The sequence below is a fragment of the Peromyscus californicus genome, unplaced genomic scaffold, assembly GCF_007827085.1.
Source record: "Peromyscus californicus insignis strain IS unplaced genomic scaffold, ASM782708v3 Scaffold_15__1_contigs__length_86483966, whole genome shotgun sequence".
Taxonomy (NCBI): Eukaryota; Metazoa; Chordata; class Mammalia; order Rodentia; family Cricetidae; genus Peromyscus; species Peromyscus californicus.
Window position 1 is genome coordinate 83,701,063 of NW_026294447.1, and position 20,887 is coordinate 83,721,949.

Sequence of the window (20,887 nt, forward strand, 5' to 3'; positions counted from 1 at the left end):
TGATAAGAATCATGACCGAATCAACTGTGGAAGAATGAATTTATTTCATTTTACACCTTTAGGTAACACCCCATCACTGAGGAAAGTCAAAGCAGAAACTCAAGGCAGGAACGTGGAAGTAGGAATTGGAGCAGAAGCCACAGAGGAGTGCTGCTTACTGGTTTGCTTGGTTTGCTTTCTCATATACTGCAGGACCACCTTGCCTAGGAATGTTACTGCCCCCAGTGGGCTGAAATCTCCTACATCAATCATCGGTTAAGAAAATGCCCCCATAGTCTCGCCTATGGGCCAGTTTTACGAAGGCATGTTCTCAACTAAGATTCCCTCTTCCCAGGTATATCTAGGTTTGTGTGAACTTGATAAACAACAACCAGCACAGGAAGATTGCTGCAGAACTCTCATTTGAAAGGACGGGACTGCTGCAGTCATGAACTCACAGCAGCTGTGGTTGCCTGCACAAGATCAAACCAGCCATAATCCCAGGATAAAGGGGTAGGGGCTCACAAAGCCCCGTCTGTCTCTATGTGAGGATCTTGGACAATTCAAGGCTGTGGGGAAAGGAGAGTCAGTGTTCTTCAGGGAAGTAGGTTGACCATCCTCCAGTGGATGGCCTGATACCCCCATACATATAGCCAAATGATTAGAGTCACAGGGTTACAAAACGAGGACCTGGAGTTCAGAAAAGGATGGCGGCAGGAGGGATGAGGCATTCAGGAGGAATTGGAAGGAGGGTGGACCTGACCAAAACGCATTGTACATATGTATGAAATTCTCAAAGGATGAATTAAAAGATTTGAAAGGTGTTTTCTGAAATCAGTTACAAATGAACATTAGTAGAGAAAGGAGGTGAGACTGAGTTATAAATATGCCAAAGAACAGTGAGATGTTGGAAGAGAGGCTGAGGATTTTATTCCAGGAGAACCTCCCGTGAAAATTGGGTGTATAATGCCTCTTCTCTCAAAAAAGGATGTTTGGTCCTGAGTGGACCCTTTCTTAGCACTGGGTCACGTATGACAGGATTGCATGTTTATAGGCCTGTCTTCACTGCTTGACCAGCAGCTCTAGGGCATCATCAAGGACGGTGTTGTGTCCACTTGGGATCTAGCACAGACAGGCACTTACCACACACTCACATCACAATAATCAATCTGTTGGTGAGTAACACATTGTCTGCTTATCCTCAAAGAAATCTATTGAAAATATTAAAATGCAAGTTACTTGAGCAGGACAATTTACAGGGCTTTTGTGTCTAGTGCTTCCCAAATAAATGAGATGAGATCATCTGAGTTCTTTAAGTGCTTCTAGAACAAACATGGGTGCAATGAATTTTAAGGCACCAACGCTAAATCACAGACTGCCCATGCTCTCTCTATTTTGATCTAGGCAAAGACCAAAGAGTAAAAAGTGGGGGGTAGAGGAGAAGAGAGGGAGATGGAAAGGCTGAGGGGAGGAGGGAGGGAGAGAGATAGAGAACAAGCAGGGTAGAGGATATGGGGAGGTACAATGTTCAAACGACATAAAACACACAGTTAGTAGCAATTGATTAATGCATCAATGAACAATTTAGTTGTAATAATCCATAGCAGTTAGAAATGATCAGGAAATCTTATTTTAGACAACACACATATACACTGTGGAGTGGAACACACTTAAAAGCAGGTGGGAAGGGATGAATAAAAACAATTTTAGCAAAGATATAAAGAAATTGGGATATACTTTGCCATCTATCTATAGCTATACATCAGGCAAAATGGCTTAGCAGGATAAAGGCTCTTGCTGTACCTGCCTGATGACCTGAGTTCAATTCCTAGAAATCACATAAAGGTTGCAATTGACTTTACAAAGTTGTCTTGTGACTGCCATATGTGTGACATATGTGCCCACATACACACATCACACACACACACACACACACACACACACACACACACACACACACACACAAATGAATAATTTGAGAGAGAGCCCGGAGGCTTCACAGGCTGCTCGTGGGCATGAGGGGCAGGAAGGGCATCCGCCTGAGAGCGGTCTGACATCTCTCGGGGAAACACCGTTCTCTTAGGCCCCAGCACTTCTGCTGGGATGTCTGGACCAATGAGAGCCAAAACATATTTACATGCAAAAACTTCCCTATGCATGTTTATAGCAGCATTCTTCATAACATTGCTAAACTGGAAAAAACAAAAAAAATTCTAAAATACCCATCAATTTTGAAAAATTCCTAAAATGTGATATACCTCTATGACGGAATGTTATTTGGCAATAATTAGAAATGAAGAATTAGCAACCACACAATGGAGGAATTTTGACATGACATAAAGGATATCAGTTACTAAGATCTACATTTTGTGATTCCATTTGTTCAAACTGTCTGTGAAAAGCAAATTCTCCAAAACATAAAGTAGTTTAGGGGCTGCCAGGGGATGGTGGGGCTCAGGATGGATAGGAAGTGATGATCAATGGATTGGGGGTTATTTTAAGGGCAACAAAAATGCCTAGACAGAATTTGGTGGTGGTTGCAGTTTTACGGATTCACTAAAGGCCACAGCACTGTGTGTTCTGCGTAGATGAACATGGTGAACAGGTAAATGTGTTTAGTGAACAGGGAGTTTAAGGGGCAGCGGGTAGACTGGTGTAGCTCAGCAGGACAGCCCTTGTCTAGCAAATGCAAGACCCTGGGTTTCAGCCCCAACACCAGAAGAAGAAAAGAAATGATGTGTCCAAGTGCCTCCACTTCTCATTGCCCCGTGTGTGGCAGAGAGACTGCCAGGACAAGGCACACCTTCCTGGCTGTCTCTTCAAAGATTTATATGCTCAACCTCCTTCCAGGTTTGTTTCATTAGTGAGATAATATGGTTTCAATACATGCTCTGAAAGAAAGTCATTTGGTATCACTTTTTAAAACGACACAGTGACTCATCAGACAGGATAAGGGAAAGGACTCTGACACGACCCGCTCTGCTGAGCCCATTTCCAGCAGATGCAGAGAGAAAGGGGCCAGCAGGGCAGGGCTCACACAGCACGCAGATTAGCTTCCAAGAAAGCAGAAAACTGGACATTGCTGAAAATCGTCCTCAGGAAGGACCTGAATTACCTTCCATCACTCCTGCTGCACTTGGCTGTAGACTACAGTTCACTTCCTGGGTGCCAGCCCACCTGCCTGCCTGCCTGCCCATCTGCCCTCCCTCTCTTCCTTCCCTCCCTCCCTCCCTCCTTCCTTCCTTCCTTCCTTCCTTCCTTCCTTCCTTCCTTCCTTCCTTCCTTCCTTCCTTCCTTCCTTCCTTTGTCTTACTTTCTGTACTGGAAATTGAACCAAAGCCCTCTCACATGCTAATCTGTACTACTGAGCTGTATACTAATCTGTATACTTTGTATACTAATCTGTATACAAAGCATCCAACTTACTTCTTTATTTTAAGACAGGGTCTCATTAAGTTGTCCGGGCTGGCTTTGAACTTAGGATCCTCCTGTCTCAACCTCCCAACTAGCTGGGAATTCAGGCCTGTAATACCAGGTCCAGCTAGGTGCCAGCATTTTGTGTTTGGTTTTGTTCATGTTTTAATTATCGTCTTTAATCTTTATACCAACTCTCTCACTGAGAAAAGGAATCAAGCTCAAACAGAACCTGCCTTGAAAGAACTTCCCTCAGACTGCAGGCCAAGCAGGCAACTAGAAGTGCTGACTGAAGAGCCAAGCCCTCTCTGCCATCAGTCCCTTCCCATTACAAGGGCACAGGAGGATTATTTCTACAACTGCTCAGGAGAACCCGGAGAAGCAGCTTCCAGCACTTTGAGCCCACCTCTCAAGCCTCAGGCCTCCCCTGGCAATTGGAAGGGTTTGTGGTCTACGTCCCTGAAGTCAGAGGTAGACAAAAATCCATCGTCACTCACCAGGACAGACACAAACCTCAGGATAATTTGTTTTCCAATGGTTTTGGCTTAAAGTTCTGGTTTGGCATTGGTTTTTTTTTAACAACTAGCAGCTGTAGGCAATTTTCTCACACACAATAGAGACATCAATAAGCAGAGACTGGAATTTTCTCTCTCTGAATGCAAAGTAACAAGCAGTCTTCAAGATGTACAGGGAGCTGCCACCACCAGTTCCTGGGGAAGTTTCAACGCAGGAGTCTGATAGAATATGCTGGAAGGGAACAGATGCAGACTATGCGGGGATATTAGCTCTTCCCTGGCTCCACAACCCACAAAGTCTTCAGCTATCAGTGGCACACCTCTCCTCAGGTACACATTTGATGGTAAAGCACTTTGAGCAGGAAATAAAACCAAGCCATAAATGTACCATTATTGCCCTTCTCCACAGCCATCATGGCACATGATCCACAGCCCCTCCCTGTGAGAGGACTATGCATCCTCCATCCATCTCAGTGACCTCAGCCTTGGCCATGTGACTAGTGGTGCCAACCTCTACAAAAGAATGACACTTTCTAACCCCGTGTTCTCAAGCGTGTCCATGTGATCAGCGCTGGCAATGAAAGGTGGGCCCCAATGACATGCTACCTACAGGCTTGGAGACTGCTGCTTCCTTTCCTCTTGGAAAGAAGGCTGCAAGGAACAGAACTACAGCTGACCTGGGGTGAACACGCAGCACTAATGCAGGATGAGGCTTTGCTGGCGGAACCAAGGTTTCACTGCCACAGCAGAAGCCAGCTGGAGAGGCTGGACAGCCAGTGACATGGCCTCCTGCCCTTCCTCCCAGCCTTCTGAAAGCCTTCCCTGACCATATTCCTCATCACACCCCACAACAAGAATAGGCATGATCCCTGCAGGGGAACGTCACACTTGTACCTTTGGTGATGTTAGAACCTCTCGACCAACCGATCCCCTCTGCTGCTATCAGCAACTGAACTTGTCACATTTCTGAAGGCTAAGTCTAACTTTCTTTGTGTGTGCATGCTTTGTCTTGTTTGAGACAGGGTTTCAGGTAGCCCAGGATGGCCGCAAAGTTGCTATGGAGCCTGGGATAACTTTGAATGTCTGGTCCCCCTGAGTCATCACACCCAGCTTATGCAGGGCTGGTGACTGGATCCAGGTGTCATGGTTAATCCTCATTGTCAACTCATTAAGATTTAGAATCCACCATGGATACACAAGTCTGGGTATGTCTGTGAGGGTGTTTTCAAGAAGATTTAACTGAGCAGGCCAGACCCGCCCTGAATTCCGTGGGCTGGAGTCGTGGACTGACACAGTAGACAACACTCAGCTTCTCTGCTTCCTGAAGGCAGACATGTGTGACTCCTAGTTGTGCCACACACCTGCTGCCCCTCCTTCCTGTCATGACGGACCAAAGCAAAGAGACTCTTCCCCCCTTAAGTTGCTCTGGGTCAGGCTGGTTAGTGAGGAGAAAAGTCGGACACCAGGCATCTTGTATGCTAGGCAGGAACCCTACCAATGGGACTCGGCCCAGAGCCACCTGTGCGCATGCGGGCACGTGGGTGTGTAGCCCAGGCTGGCCTTGAGCTTACTATGGAACACAAGATGACCTTGAATTCCCAGTCTCCCCACCTCCGTTTCTTAAGTGCTGGGATTGCAGGCATGCCCCATTACAGCTGGGTTTAGCTTTTTATGTTGAGACCTAAAATAAAGTTCTTCTGAGTGCAGAGAAGAGACAGGGGATAAAATATTCAGTATCATAAAGTATAAACATGTAATCATAAGCTATCTCTTTTTATCCTAATCAACGCTGCTCAAAAATAGGCTCATTTCTTCCCCTCAGGAGACCAAAACGCAAACCTCAGCTCCGCAGACTCTCACTGGCTCATCTTTCCGTTTCTGAACTCTCATCTGTAGCCAGAACAACACTGTCAGTCCCCTGGCAGGCTGTGACACAGCCTACTTTCTGCCCTAAGAATCTAGCAAAAGACCACACTCTCGAGCTTCTGCCACACAACCACTTGGTCCAGTGAGAACAAACTCCACGCGGAATGCCAGCTGGAATCGAAGTCACTGCACTTCTGTGACTTCACTGAACACCTTGAGGGGTCAGGCCCTGGACCACTCACTGTGACCTGCTCTGGCTTAGCCACTGCAGCAATCCTGAGAGGAGGTGTTTTCCCTACACTTTTCAGAAACTGGGATCAGAAAAATAACATGACCACCTACACTTAAGTAGGCAAATTCTGAGTAGTGACTTGAAGCAAGGTCTTGCTGATCTCTATACTAGCCCTCTTTAAATTATGCCATAAAGGTAAAGAGCCTATTTGCATCTCTTGATGAACAGGTCTACACAATCTATATCATCTCATTTGAGGACAGTGATCTCTACAATGTGATGGTATCTATAAAAAGTTTCCCACAACAGCTGCTACTCCAATCCTATCATTAGTCTAAGTAATGATACTGCACTTAAGTACTAATGTCTTTCACCAAAGTTCAAAGACAAGTTGGGAAGCATGACTAGTTTTCAAATAGCACTAATACCACACATTGGGAGAGGAGTGGGGGAACACTGAAGCATGCCAAAGGTGTGATGTAGATGCAGGAGTTACACACATAAGGATAGACCTGAGGGAGAATGAGGATGAATTAGAAAGAGTAAGTTAGGATACACTTGCCCTTTACCTACCACTATTTGAACAACCAAATGTAGAAATCCCTCTGCCTATTTGAAGCACCAACAAAACCCTTTGTATGTAGACTCATACAAGCCTTTTTAACACCCACTCACCTGCCACGATGTACACACACACACACACACACACACACACACACACACACACACACACTTCTCCATAGCTCAGTGAGGACAGTAAGGGTTCAGATACAGATACAAGCCAAGCCAACCCACCCATCTCCTCCCCTCTTCTCCTCTGGCTTATCAACAATGATAGCATGATAGCATAGACATCTGGGACTCACCACAAGTTCACTGAACATGACATCCAGCTCCTCCACAGGGGGCATGGGCAGCGCTGGCTCCATGGTCTGAAGTGCAAAGTTGCTATCATTCCGAAGCCGATATGTGATTTCTGGGTGGTCATTGTTTCGGAAACAGCAAAAGATAAACGAAATCCCTCGTCCACCTCTTTTCCTTGGGGCCATGGTTGAATTCTCTCCTATTTCTTGATATTACTAAACTCTGTGAAAAGAAGACATGACATGGTTGAGTATGACAGAAAAATCAAACCAATTCAAAGGGGAGTTCCCTGTGCTCTGGCAACGTGTGGACTCTATAGGAAACAGAGAGTTTGGCATCTAAACAGGCGAGAACCCATGTCCTTCCATTCACTTATTGAATGCTTCCGTAGGCCAACTGTGTACAAATAGTGCAGTTCCAGCCACTGTACCCTGCAACATGCTCTGGCCAGTCCACCTGATGACCATTCTTTGTATGGAATTCCTTTTCCTCAGGAATGACTGCTTCTGAAACTTCTCTTTGCAGCAGACATAAATGAGTTCTGAAAACCACAGTCAATCCAAATGCAAAGTTGTAAAGCCCAATCCCAATGGACACATCTACAAAACACTCCCCACACCTAAGGCCCAGGGAACACTACAGAAGAGAGACCTGAAAGATTATAAGAGACAGAGGATTTTGTTTGCTGTGAGACTGTGTCTCCTAGTAGCATCAGAAGCTATGCTTATAAAGTCTTACAAACATGGCCGTCCAACTGTGAGCTGAAGATGGATGACACCAATGAACATACCAAACTGGATGGGGAAAAGCCCACGAAGCCTCAACCCTACACACAAAAAAACCATAGGCAACTAAGTAAAGCTAGGAATGGGAGAGGCGGTCTTACCCAGGGAAGAGTATACCAATTGGTTGCCTGGTGCCAAATGGTCATCCCTAAAAACATGCATACAAGCAACATTGTATCTACTCAATAGGTTACATTTTGGAATATATATGTGTATGAAAATACATATACACATGTAGTAACTATTGGTGAAAAAAGAAGCCAAGAATTTGAAGGAGAGTGGAAAGGGTTAATGGAGGGGAGTTTTGGAGGGAGGGAAAGGAGGGGAGAAATGTTGTAATTATATTATAACCTCAAAAATAAACACTGACCACCAAAAAAAAATGCATGATTGTTTCTTCTTTGGTCCCAAGGGAATCTCATTATCCTTTTTTTTCTTTAAGTTAAAGCTTCATATTTTTTTCTTTCATTTATTTATTTATTTGTGGGGTGGCATTTTGTGTCACAGTACATGTGTTGCATCTGGGGACAGTTTGGGGGAGTCATTACTGTCTTTCTGATATGACGGTTCCTGGTATTGAACTCGAACTCAGGTCACTAGTCTTGGTGACAAGTGCCTTTACCTGCTGAGCCATCGTGTCAGCCCCAGCATCCTTTAAAGTCCTACTTCAGACTCTCGGTCACCTCCTTAGGTTGACTTGGTAATGTTGACTAGATGTGCAGGCACCCCCTCTCTGTCCTAGCACGTGTGCAGTCCTGTTCGTATGCCTGCATCTTCTGTCGGTGCCAACTCAAGCACACAGCCTAACGAACTTTGTCCACAGCCAGAGACAGAGGAGCCTCTCTGTAAATGTTTAACACGGGAAGTTAATGGAGAATCCAGAGCCTTAGGGATTAGAGCTTTTTAAACGGAAAGACAAGAGTCCACCAATAAGGGAAATATTGAAATAAATTATAGCAGGTTCACACAACAGAATACTATGAATTCATTAAACAGAAGAAGACATCCAAATATGTAAGTAAAAAAAGTTCAAATGTTATAGTATACACACTCTACTCTGCATGATTACAGGGTGTTTTCAGAACATATTAAGATTTATGAAAAAATGAAAAGATACTAATAGCAGTAGCATCAAAAATAAAAAGGTTTGGGGAACTGTGTCTTTTATTTTGTAGCCCTTTGAATTTTCACTATAAAGATGTTTTTAAGGGGTTGAGTACTTTTTGAGTTACAACCAAATATTGTCTGGGAATTCTTTCCAAGGGATCCAATCAAGGGAAAAACCAAGTCCAAGGAAAGCCATGTCCTGAGTGCCACTACAGCACATTTTAAGAGTAGTCTCATGGACAGGAAAACAGGCCCTGGCAGGTGATCCAGCGAGGGCAGTACTTCCCCGAAAGGCCAGCCTGAAGCCGGAGCCCAGCCCATGTAGGAGCAGTAGCGCGAACAGGTCTGTGACGGAGATGGGAAACGGGAGAAGCCAAGCTCTCCACTGGCCGGCCGGGCTTATGCGGCGGGAGACAAGAGACATGTCTCAAGCAAGGTGGAAGGGGACAGGGTCCCCGCACTTCAGAGCTGTGGACAGGTGACTTGCTGGAGAGCTACAGAGACTGCCAAGCCCCTCCCAGGGGGAAGACAGCTCATTTCACAGATGAAGTCAATGATACCATGTTGATAACTAGGACAAAGCAGTCTGTCCTCCCACACGAGGCTAGCAGATGGCAGGACTTCATAAAGACAAGAACAGGTCCAGTGGGAGAAGGACTGCATCTATCGAAAAGTCAATTGATCTCGGGGCTGATACACAGAAACAGGCTCAGAACTGGGCTGCCTCCAAGGTGGAACTGAAAACCAGTGAGCCGTAGCTATGGGAGACACAGGCAGTGCTCTGTGAGCAGGGGATAAGGTAGAGGGAAGGAGACTCTGGCTGGCACTGTTGTCTTCAAACTAATTTCCTCTTAGGAATGCCCAGGACAATAATACGCCCTAACAATCTCATAAAACTTGTTGCAATTAAAAAGAACATGCACAGGGTGGTGGTGGTGCATGCCTTTGATCCCAGCACTTGGGAGGCAGAGCCAGGCGGATCTCTGTGAGTTCGAGGCCAGCCTGGTCTACAGAGGTGAGATCCAGGACAGGCACCAAAACTACATGGAGAAACCCAGTCTCAAAAAACAAGCAAAAACAAACAAACAAAAAACATGCACAAGCTACCAATTGTCTCTTGAGTCTTCACAATCTGCCCCATCTGCCTTCCCATCTCACCATGGGTTACTGCACCTAAAACACACTGGTTATTTGGCTTTGACCTCAGGACCTTGCACCAACAATGTCAGAGACTGGCATTTGAGGTCTGCATCGGGACAGGGCTGAGTCCTTGTGATAAAAGCACCAGCACTCTGCCAGAGGACACCCCGATGCCTGTCTACAGCAGTTATCTTTCCATGTCCCATGCGCTATTCTTCCACCGCGGTCAAGTTCTTCGCAGCAGTTGCCGCTAGTTGGAATTCTCCTATGTGGTTATCTTAGGAAGGAGGAGCCATGATAGTAAATACTTAAGGAACACGCAATTTTAATATTCAAGCTCATTTTAAAGGGCTCTACTCCAAAAAGCTTAAAAACTCTGGGGAATGAAGATGAAAGCTGGGCTCATAAGGTTTTCAGCTTTTCGAGAACAATACAGGATTGTTGTACTTAACAATACAAATAGAAACACAGGACAGAGACTAGAAACAAGTGTGTCAGCATTCAGAAATAGTTAGCTCTGGAGAGATTTTTTTTCTTTGGTTTTGTCCCTAAGTTTTAAAAGTGAAACTCACTCTACCAACATAGAGCACCTACAAACCCCACTGCAGAATCGCCGTCCATTTGTTGGTTTCCTTGTTAGTATTTTAGGTAAGTTTTTATACATAACTCTGGCTTGCACACACCTCTGGGATTGAGCCCTTAGCTGTCTGAAGGGTGAGGGGAGTGCATGGTTTCTGAAGGGAGGGAGGGACATGGCCCTGCAGGACAACCACGTTGGCTATGAAATAAAGACTCAGCCTAGACATCTAACATCTTATTGAACTGGAACATGCATTCCTTGGTCTAAGGTATACATGTATAAGGTCATACAACACACATGCAGTACTTGGGAGTCCTCTGACCAATGTTGATCTGTACCTGCTATGTCCCATAGACAGTGAGCACCTAAGGATTCAGAAATGGGAACTTAGAGCCGGGGACCAGTAGTACATCAAATCATTAAAACAAAGCTCCAGGGAAACCAGCAATAAGATCTGGAAGCAGTCCTTGACAGACAAGAGGACAGTCAGACAGAGGGGACGGTGCAAGTGCTGATGAGGGGAGGGCAGAGGGTGCTGGGCATGTGTAGCCTGAGGCAGTCTAGTGCACGTCCTCAATTTCCCCTGGCAAAGCCCTGGGCTCTCAATGCCTTGCTCAAAAACCTGCTAAGAGTTCCCTCAGTGCTATTCTAAACTGGCTTTCAGTGCTCCAAACTGGACTTTGGCCCAATTTTCCCATGGTTTCTACTTTGTTACCAATGTCCTACTTTATTCACAGGTCACTGCCTATGCCCCCCAAATATCCTGCACTCCTATCGCTTTCTCCCGAGGAAGTCCCTTGTTCTTCCTGACTTCTGTCAACATCCTCCCACCCCACCAGTCTCCAGAGCTCGCAGGCTGTGGGACACAGCTGGGGCTGACGGCAGCTGCAATCCAGTTCAGCATTTCTTAGAGCAAGGGAGCAAAGCCTGCAGACAGGCACACATTCTGACTGGGTGTTTCTGCTTCTGGGAAGAGACTTTACATGCTCAGAGACACAATCGAAGACACTCTCTCTCTCTCTCTCTCTCTCTCTCTCTCTCTCTCTCTCTCTCTCTCTCTCTCTCACACACACACACACACACACACACACACACACACACACACACCAAAATATTATCCGAAACATCCAATAAACTAGAGCATAAAATAAGTGATAACGATGGAAATCAACTAACAAATGTTATGATGGCACAAAGATGATGGATCAGCAGCAGCTATTTGGAAGAGGATACTTAGTGACATGCTCATAACTAAGTGTACAGTATCACATTTCTATGAAAAAGCCATATGCATCAGAAGAATGGGAGGACTTTATCACTATCAGCAGCTGTTGACTCTGGGATGTATGTGGACCACCTTGATTTTTTAAGACATAAAGCTCTAGTATGCCTCATATTGTTATAATGAAGGCACACTATTTGCACTATTAATGAAAAGAGATTTATTGTAAAAATAACTGATGTGGTTATTTGCTAGCTTTAGAAGAAGGAAGTGTGAAAAATGCCTATTAAAAACACTCAAATGAGATGCATCAGGTCCCAAGTTCCATCCCCAGCACTGCTAAAAGAACAAAGAAGAAGAAGAAAATATCCAACTGATTGGATATTGATTGCTGATTTGTACAACTAGCTTGCCAGACTACTTGTGGGGAAGGACTAGTTGTTTTCCCTGTAATCTGCTACAAATGGCTATTTTTATAATACACAGCACAAATATCTCAGCAACCTCAAATCACTGTGCAAGGTTCTCTAGTCAGCGGTTCTCAACCTGTGGGTCATGACCCCTTTGGGGATCACAGATCAGATAGCCTGCATATCAGATACTTACATTACAATTTACAACAGTAGCAGAATTACAGCTATGATGTAGCAATGAAATAGTTTTATGGTTGGGGTCTCCACACCATGAGGAACTGTATTATATTAAAGTGTCAACAGCATTAGGAAGGTTGGGAACCGCTGCTCTAGCTAACTTCATGTCTTGCACTCTGCATAGAGAGGCAGCTGGTGAACACCAGGTCAAGGGAGTCATGACTTATCTCATTAAACTGTAACTCTTGATGTTTGCCTTTGGTATGTGTCAAAAGGACAGGAGGCACCATCTCCTTGAAAGCCAGGTCAGTGTCCTGCAGAGCTTGTTAACAGTAAACTGCAGAGCGATTCAGGGCAAGGTCTGTGTGGTTAGGTGGAGGGGTGGGTGGAGTGCTCAGACTTCTGGGAAATAAAGGAAGAAAATGAAGTAGACTGAAATACACCAGGGGTAGCACCCAGAGTATCTTAAGGTCCAAGCTCAGGCTTCAAGTTCATGTTTAACCACTTCTCCCAGGCAGTCTTGCTAATGACCCAACCTGTCTGAATCCTCACAGCACTTCACAATGCTATGATGAGCAGCTGACGGTTACAGTCATTTGTGAAGTTGGTATTTCTTCCCTCTTTGAAGGAGTCAACTCCATAAGGACAAATGCCCAAAGAATATGTTGCTTAACACCTCACATACAAGACTGTGACCAAACAATTTGGAAAATTTGCATTTTCTAAGTTATTTTACATAAAGTCAAGCTATACTACATTCTGGTTGCATTGAAGGGCCAGGGAATAGTGTTAGGACCTAAACCTCAGTCCAAAGTAGTTTAAATCGTAAAGTACCATCCTATAAAGAGAATGTGAAGATGTGACTAATTCTAACATGGGCAGTAAGTTAGAGTCTACTCCGGATCAGAACCGGATCGAAATCATTTTAGTATGGAGTGAGCACCTGACAGGCACTTTATGCTTAGCTACAGTAAGGACCAGAGGTCAAGACTTCATGCTAGTTGATCAATGGAACCACAATTGATTAAATGCACCTTTAAGTTACCCATCATGCACAGGATAGCTAAGATGTCCAACTGGCAGCCATTTCATACACATATTTGGAACACCACTTTTCAGAGCCTCATCTCTTAGATACAGATCAAAACAGGAAGCAAAAGCAATCATCCCATTGACTCTGAGAAGGAACCACTTCCACAGCCCTCCTTTCACAGTATAAGCACTTCACTGACCATGGTGATTCCAACAGCTGCCTTGAGCCCTCCAAGCATACCACACCCATTACTTCTTCCCATCGCCTCTCGAAAGATGAAGCTGAGGAAGCAGGAGGCAATTAAGAAGAGAAGTTTGTGAAAGACTTGGTTTGCTGATAAAGTAGAGGTGTTTGTGCAGAAAAGTCTGGCCAGCTGGGAGTGGGGCGTGGGGTATGCAGAGAAGTCAGGCTGGAATCCAGTCCCCACCCTCTCCAACGTCAGGGTACTGGCCTTAGGCAGCCACCTTTCACCTCCCAACAGAATGATTTCCACAGTTTATTCTCCCTAGCCCTTGGTTTTCAGGCCAGGTGTTGGTAGACCTTTCCTGGTCTGGTAGTCCAGACAGTAAATACTGTAGGCTCTGTAGGAAATTTGACCTCTGTTACAAGTATTCAATGCTGCCATTTTCCCATGAAAGCAGCCTGAGGCATATGTAAACATGATGAGCCCAAATTCTAATAAAACACCACTCTAGAGAGTGAAATATGAATTTCCTATAATTTTATAATATCCAAGGCTAGGGATACAATTCAGTTGGTGAAGTGTAGCCTAACATACACATAACTCAGGGTTCCATTGCAGAACCCCAGAACCCCACAAAATAAAATCTGGTGGTGTACATCTGTAATTCCAACAGGGGGATCACAAGTTCCCAGATAATGAACCACAACATGGTGAGTTTAAGAATAGTCTCAACTATGTGAGACATTCTCTCTCAAAACAAACAAAAATTTTTTTAAAACTTTAAAATGTTTTATCATATCCATAAACAGTATTTTTAAAACTTGTCCTCCACCACCAAATATACGAAAACCATTCTTAGTTCACAGACCAAAAGAACAGGTGGCGTGCCCATACAGGCCCTTGGGCTGCAGGCTACAATGGCTGCCCTTCTACATCAAATGCATCCATTTAATCTACTGAGTTGTTGCAGACAGTGCTCGGGGAAGGCCCCACCTGATAAGTGACATTTAGCTAAGACCTAAAGGATGAAGTAGGAACAACCCTGCAAAGTAGAAGGGATTCCAAACAGGAGGGGTGTGTTCACTGGCCTGGATCAGGGAGGAGACTGGCACATTTGAGTCAGAGGGAAGCCCAGGCTGTGTGTGAGTAATAGCAGACTAGAGAGGGCAGAGGCCCAAACTCAAAGGGCTCATACACTGTAATGCCAGCCTGATGACTTGATTTTCCTGCCTTCCTCTCCCAACTTCCCAAACACTGTCCAAGCTTAGGCCAACACACAAGTGCTCATATGCCATCATCAGACCTTGATAGTAGCTGCATGGTGGAGCTCGTACACATGTACACACATACACCCACACACAGGCATGAACACACAGAGGTCAACTTGCAGGGATTAGTTCTTTCCTTCTACCATGGGTTCCAGGGCTTGAACTCAAGTCATCAGTATGAGCAGCAAGCGTCTTTATCTACTGAGCCATCTCAATAGCCCACGCTTTCCTTCCTTACCTACCATTTTTGGGACTCACTCCAATAACACCATTTTCATGGGCCTTAAACTTTCCAGGGATGGGTACACATTCTTGCCACAACTATTGTACACACACATAACTAAGTGCGTTTATAGCCTTTTTTTCCACTAGACTCAGGGACCCTGAGAGCAAGGACTAAGCCCTATATTTTCCCTGACAGGCACTATATTCTCAATAAATGCTTGCTGAATGAAAAGCATAAATGCCTAAGTGAGCAGATGGTCTGACCTCTGAATTTCAGGCATGTGACTCTGTGTTCTTCCCACAGTTGTCCTTGAGTCTGGGTTTTACAACCACAGAACGTTTATAACCAGCTGGAGTGCTGAGTACTCCTTAGCCACTAGTCAAGTTGTTGATGCTGTCAATGGCTTCCGGAGATAGAACTCACCCTCAAGGTATTTCCAGTTTCCCTGGAGTAGAGCAAAGGGTTTCTGGAAAAACTAACTGATCCCTACTTTGTCAACTCATTCACAAATAGGCTCCATGGGAAGCTGGACTCATGCAAAAACCTTTAGTTATTTCCCAAATCCCTTACATTTAAAGAATACTTTGCTTAAGAAAATTTTCTTTTACTCAGTTATCCTTATCTGAATCCCCTCAATAGGCCAGATAGAGCTGGAGACATAGATGGAGCACCACTCTGGGAGTTCACAGCCTAGCGGGGAGCACTGGGGACCAGCAGAGCTGGTCCTTCTCTTGACTAGAGAGGGCACATGTGGTTCTTGAAACCAAGAACCTGTGTGTCACATTTTGGCTCCTTTTTAATCAGATCAGCCTGAAAGAAAGGACTAATTCCACCATGACAGCTGGGCCCTCAACCAGAACACTTTTCTAACCTCAGCTTCTGGCACTAGGGCAAGGGAAGAAGTCACCTCTGGGACATCCCAATGCAGTCCATCTATAACATTACAGATGGCTATTGCTATGCCGTGCACAAGGAAGCAATTAAAGCTACTTAAGACTCTGGAGCAGGTGCATTTTGCTTAGCAAAGGGTAAGAAATTCAATCCATCTGTGGTCTAGCTCAGAGCCAGAGTCATTTGTACTGCTCTTTAGCAAAACAAACAACACTTCTCAATGCAGCACAGGTCAGAAAATAAGGCCAATTTGGGAGACTGTAATGACAATGATGATTGAGATTTTTTTTAATTGTCAAGACACTTCAAGTCTGTAAGAACAGCCTTTCTAGGGTTTTCCTTTGATAACGCACGCCAGTCACAGCACAAGAGATATGTAACATCTGCTTTCCACAAAGCAAGACACAGTGAGTATCTAATGTTCGGGGAAAATGTGAGAGTTCGAATGACAAATTTAAGTTTTCACAGATTTGTACATCATTTTAATTGGTTCAATAGAGACTTCTGTCATATATTTTAAAGATGGCTGACCATACCAAGGGATCAGCACTCATTGGCTATGTTCTCAGGGTTTTTCCCTAACAGGAGTAGTTACAAAGGAAAGTACAGCCTAGATATGTTGGGACCAGGAAAGGAGCAAGAGGCACAAAGCCCCTGCTAGCCAGCCACTCACCTAAGCGCCAACAGCTTCTGCATGGACTCACAAGTTCAGTGGGGACCATTGGTCCTTCTCTAGCTCTGTTATTTTAACCAAGACACAGTGTTTCTTAGTAAACTCTCCAGTTAAAAGTCTCAACACCAAATTACCAGCATTTCTTACAACAAAGATATCTGAAATGTCTGAGCCAAACTGAATTTAGGTCACATGCACAAACAGGGCCAAGGACGAACTCTGCATGGGAAGAGCGTCTGGACAAGGGTTGGGAGTCTCCATTCAGCTGCCCCACCTTTTGCTTTAAGAGCCTTGGTGCACTTCCCAGTTTAGTTTAGTTCTCCAGGGGGTTCCAATGAACTGTGGGCTGCAGCCACACAACTCAAGGCCTCTTATCAAGAAAATGTGAAAGGAAAAGATAGCTTTGCTTCTTTCTCTGGCCATCTCTCTCCTCTCACATTCCTCTTGTCTAGTTTCATTTCCCAAGCACACCAGGTGCCAAGTGCCAAAGAATCATGGGATACAGTCAAAGGTTGCAGAAGCATCTGAAACCCTGCAACATCCTTTCTACCAGGAAACGGAAAGGGCGTTTCTCAGTCCATCAGTGGAGAGACAGCCCAGCCCTTCCCACACACTTGGTCCCAAAAGGATGTTCTACTAGGGCATGTCTTGGAGTGGCTCTGGGAAATTCACTCAGCAGTCGGTGCCCTCTCATCCCAGTAAGGTCTCTGATGCAAGAGGAAAACAGGGAGGGCATCCAACTCTTGCCCCACCCAGCAACAGGGAAAACAAATTCCAAACCCAAAAGCCAAGGACCCCCTGAAAATCAGCACTTCTGCATCCACTGGTCATCCATGCATGCACAGGAGTGCAAAGCGCAAATCCAAACATATGCCCTCCCTCCCTTAGTTCTTTCCTAGATGGGGGGAAGGGTCCCAAGTACACCCCACAAACACCTTCAGGACAGATTAGGACACAACAAATAAATCACACATTCTCAACTGTGTTTCCAAGTTCCTGCCCCAGATCTTGCCAGGAGCCCTGCCCCCTCCCTCACCTGCCCCCCATCTCTCATGGGTAGAGCAGACAAGGACACCTCTAGATTTTCACCCTGAAAAACTGGCATGTCTAGTGGCATGACTCAATGTTTTAACCAAAGGTTCACGGTGTAAATCCTTAAAGCCAACAGCACACAGCTCTTGGTGAGGATGTCTGTGTTGCTCACATGACAGAAACCAGCGTCTGGAAGCCAAGACAGCTCAATCACCTGGGAGAAAAGCCAAACCAAAAGTGTCACTGGAGCTCCCCACTGGAGGAGTCACAGGCTCACCACAGGGCTGCGGCACTGGGCAGCAGACCTGTTGCTAGCCTGGGAGCTGAGCAGATAAACAACTTGAAGGTGAAGGCCAAAGACGCACAGATCATTTTCTCCCACTGGGTCCCTGTCTTGAGTGCCTCTAAAAGACCCACTCAAAGCCTGTCCAACGACACCTTTAAAAGTGAAGGTCACAAAAGCACAAGCAAGACTAACTGGCCAGCTGTGTCACTCCAAACACTCAGCTGCTTAAGAGGCCAAGTTTGAGTCCTTAACAAGCAAAAGGATGTAGCGTCCTGATTCACCCCAGTGCTTTCAGGAAGAGCCCCAGGGTAAGACCATTCGTCACTGGGGAAGGACCTATGTGTTGCAAGACACCAGCACACACTTGTTCCTTCCGTGCTCTGGGACGTGGTTGATGGGTGTCCTCCTGAAGTCAATCTTCACACACTGCAAGTCCATGGCTGCCTCCAATAACAACCCACAATGACCACACTACACACAGGCCGAGAAGCAGTGGTGTCAGCCATGCAGAGCACACCTGGTGTTCCATGACAGTGGCTGAGAAGGAGACACTGTTAGTGTCTTTTAGCTTCTTAATCCCGGAAATAATTCTGGCAAATTCTCTGAGAGTAACTGAACAGATTACATATTATACTTACTCTTCCTATAACTATGTTCTAAAACTTAAAAGTTTACCAAAGACGTGCTGGAGATCCCAGGAGGCCATAAGCCCTGGCCCCCAGAGAAGTGACTTCTGTTCCCAGTCCTCAATGCCCCTAAGCCAGAAGCCACTTAATTTTATCCCTTCTCAATATCATAACCAAAGTTTATCAAGAATACATAATCTATGTATCCACAAAGGCTTCAGCAGAGAAAAATGGCTACCAGCATTCTTGTGGACCATGATTCACTGGATTGAAAAATAGAAGGTTTGCCCAGAGGCCCTTTTACCTTCATGTTTACAGAAAGCAAGTTTGAAAACTCCCTTCTTTTTATGACCTGTTTTCACCCCGAGTTATGTTCCTGCATTTGCAAGGGAGGAAACAGAAACACTAAGCGGAGCAAAGATTCTTGGTTAAACTCAGCCGCCCACAAGGGTCCCATTGTTCTCAGTTATAGGCAACTGAGGTACCGGCAGCCCAGGAATTGTGACCTGGGTTCAAATTCTAACTTAACCACTTCTTGCGGAACATTAGGAAAGCTATTTGTATTTCCTGACTCAGTTTTATCATCCAAAGATATGAAAGAAAAGTTATGTATGCTTTTATCGACGCTTTCTTCTAAAAATAAATGAATAAATGAAAATACGAATCAAGTCATTTTATTACTAAAACCAAGTTAAATAAAACCTTAAACACAAAACTATGACAAATATTGAGATGGTCAGAGTCTAGGGAGCAACATAGGAAATACCTAAGCCCACAAAAGCTAGAGGAACTAAGGTGTAAGCTTCCAAGAGGAAAATGGTTGGGTGGTGCAGTTCTTACTCACTAGTTAACTGACTCGGCAGAGCTGGGTCCCTGTAGAAGATTCCGTCTTCTCTGTAGAGAAACTGCTCACAGGCACTGGACTGAAGGCAGCATGAGTGATGTGTGCTGCCTCCTTGCAGTATTTAGCATCCCCAAATGCTCAGTAAATACTGGTGGTTCTTGGTGGACACATAAGAGAAAGTGGGATAAGATTAAAAAGTCGGAGGGAGAAGTTGTATGCAGTAACTGCTGTTTTGTGGAAACAAGCTAACCAGACGCTCACTGACACCCCTCTGCATATCAGCAGAGTACATTCCTGGAATGAGACTGCCTTAACCTCTGCAGGGTGGTTGTCATCGCTAAATCAAGAGCTCTGGAGGTTGGTCAGCTTAGCTGCTAACTGTGGGAAATTCACTGAGGTTTGGGGGGGGCAGTGTGGAAAAGGGCATTTAAAAGAAGGCTTTGCTACGTGTTGTGAAGAACTCAAAAGCTTATTAGTCCAACCCAACCACTTGCATACAAACTACACACCACACCCAGTTGAGTCACTACCAGGATTTTGACATTGGCAGTACAGATCCGATCCCTCCAGAATGTCCCCAGTCACTGACCTCATCCACTTACTATCCATTTTCTAATTCTGAAGGCATCTCCTCTGCCTAGAAAAGTATTTGTCGACTGATGACCAAGACAGAAAATCTATTGTAAACCCTCCACTTTCCAGAACCCAGGAGCACTGGAATGCATACTTTTGCCTCAGAAGGATCAATCTGAACACATGTGGATGGGGCCACCGTGTGAGATTACAGATGTCAAAAATGTTCATGGGAAGCTACTAAGTATTTGGCTCTTTCTGGGCTTCACACTGTAGAGTGGGGAACATCATCTCCCAGCCTGTCTTCCTACAACCTACTGCTCAGAGGGCAACACTGTGAACTTCGCACATGCCAGCCCCGTAGCCACGCTTGGGCTTCTCCTGACATGAGCACAATGGGACAAGGAGCCACCCAAAACCACATGGAGAAGTTGCAGTCACAGGACGCAATCAGAACTCCCTCCCTCCCAAAGAGTCATCCTGCTCTTCGTAAAAATTCCACGAGCACATTTTATGTAATAAAACTTCAAAAGAGGCTTCATTTTATGCAAGCTTAAGTATAGAAATGAGGCAGTAAAAAAGAACACTTAGCTTCTACTCTGCCCTGTTTGGGTGTGGTGTGGCTGCAAAGGGTACTGTGCTGCTTTTCAGGAGAACTGCCCCAAACCCTCAGTAGACACACACACAGTCTCTGATGTTTACAAGGAGAGGAAGTACTATCTTGTCCTGTTGGTCTTCAGGCCTTATTTTCAAGGACAAAGCACTTTAAAAGTTTAATGAAATAAAGCTTTGACATGGGCTTGTCACCAACCTCTTTTCATGTTGAGAACTTCCACAAACAATTAAGAGGAAGAAAGAAGAACAAAACAAACAAACAAAAACCTCTCCAAAAAGAAAATTAATAATAAAATGGGGGCAGGGAGATAAGCAAAGAGGACAACCCTTAGCCAGTATACC

General features: G+C 45.0%; 1 protein-coding gene across 3 annotated transcripts in view; it reads right to left on the reverse strand.

The window, feature by feature from the left end:
• Daam1 (dishevelled associated activator of morphogenesis 1) overlaps positions 1-20,887 on the reverse strand; it is a 172,790-nt gene that overhangs the window by 94,148 nt on the left and 57,755 nt on the right. For all 3 annotated transcript variants that reach the window (XM_052739623.1, XM_052739624.1, XM_052739622.1), the window contains exon 2: positions 6,873-7,092. In XM_052739623.1, the coding sequence (XP_052595583.1) occupies positions 6,873-7,055 (183 nt within the window). In that variant the 5' untranslated portion in view covers positions 7,056-7,092. The remainder of the gene's footprint in view (positions 1-6,872; positions 7,093-20,887) is intronic.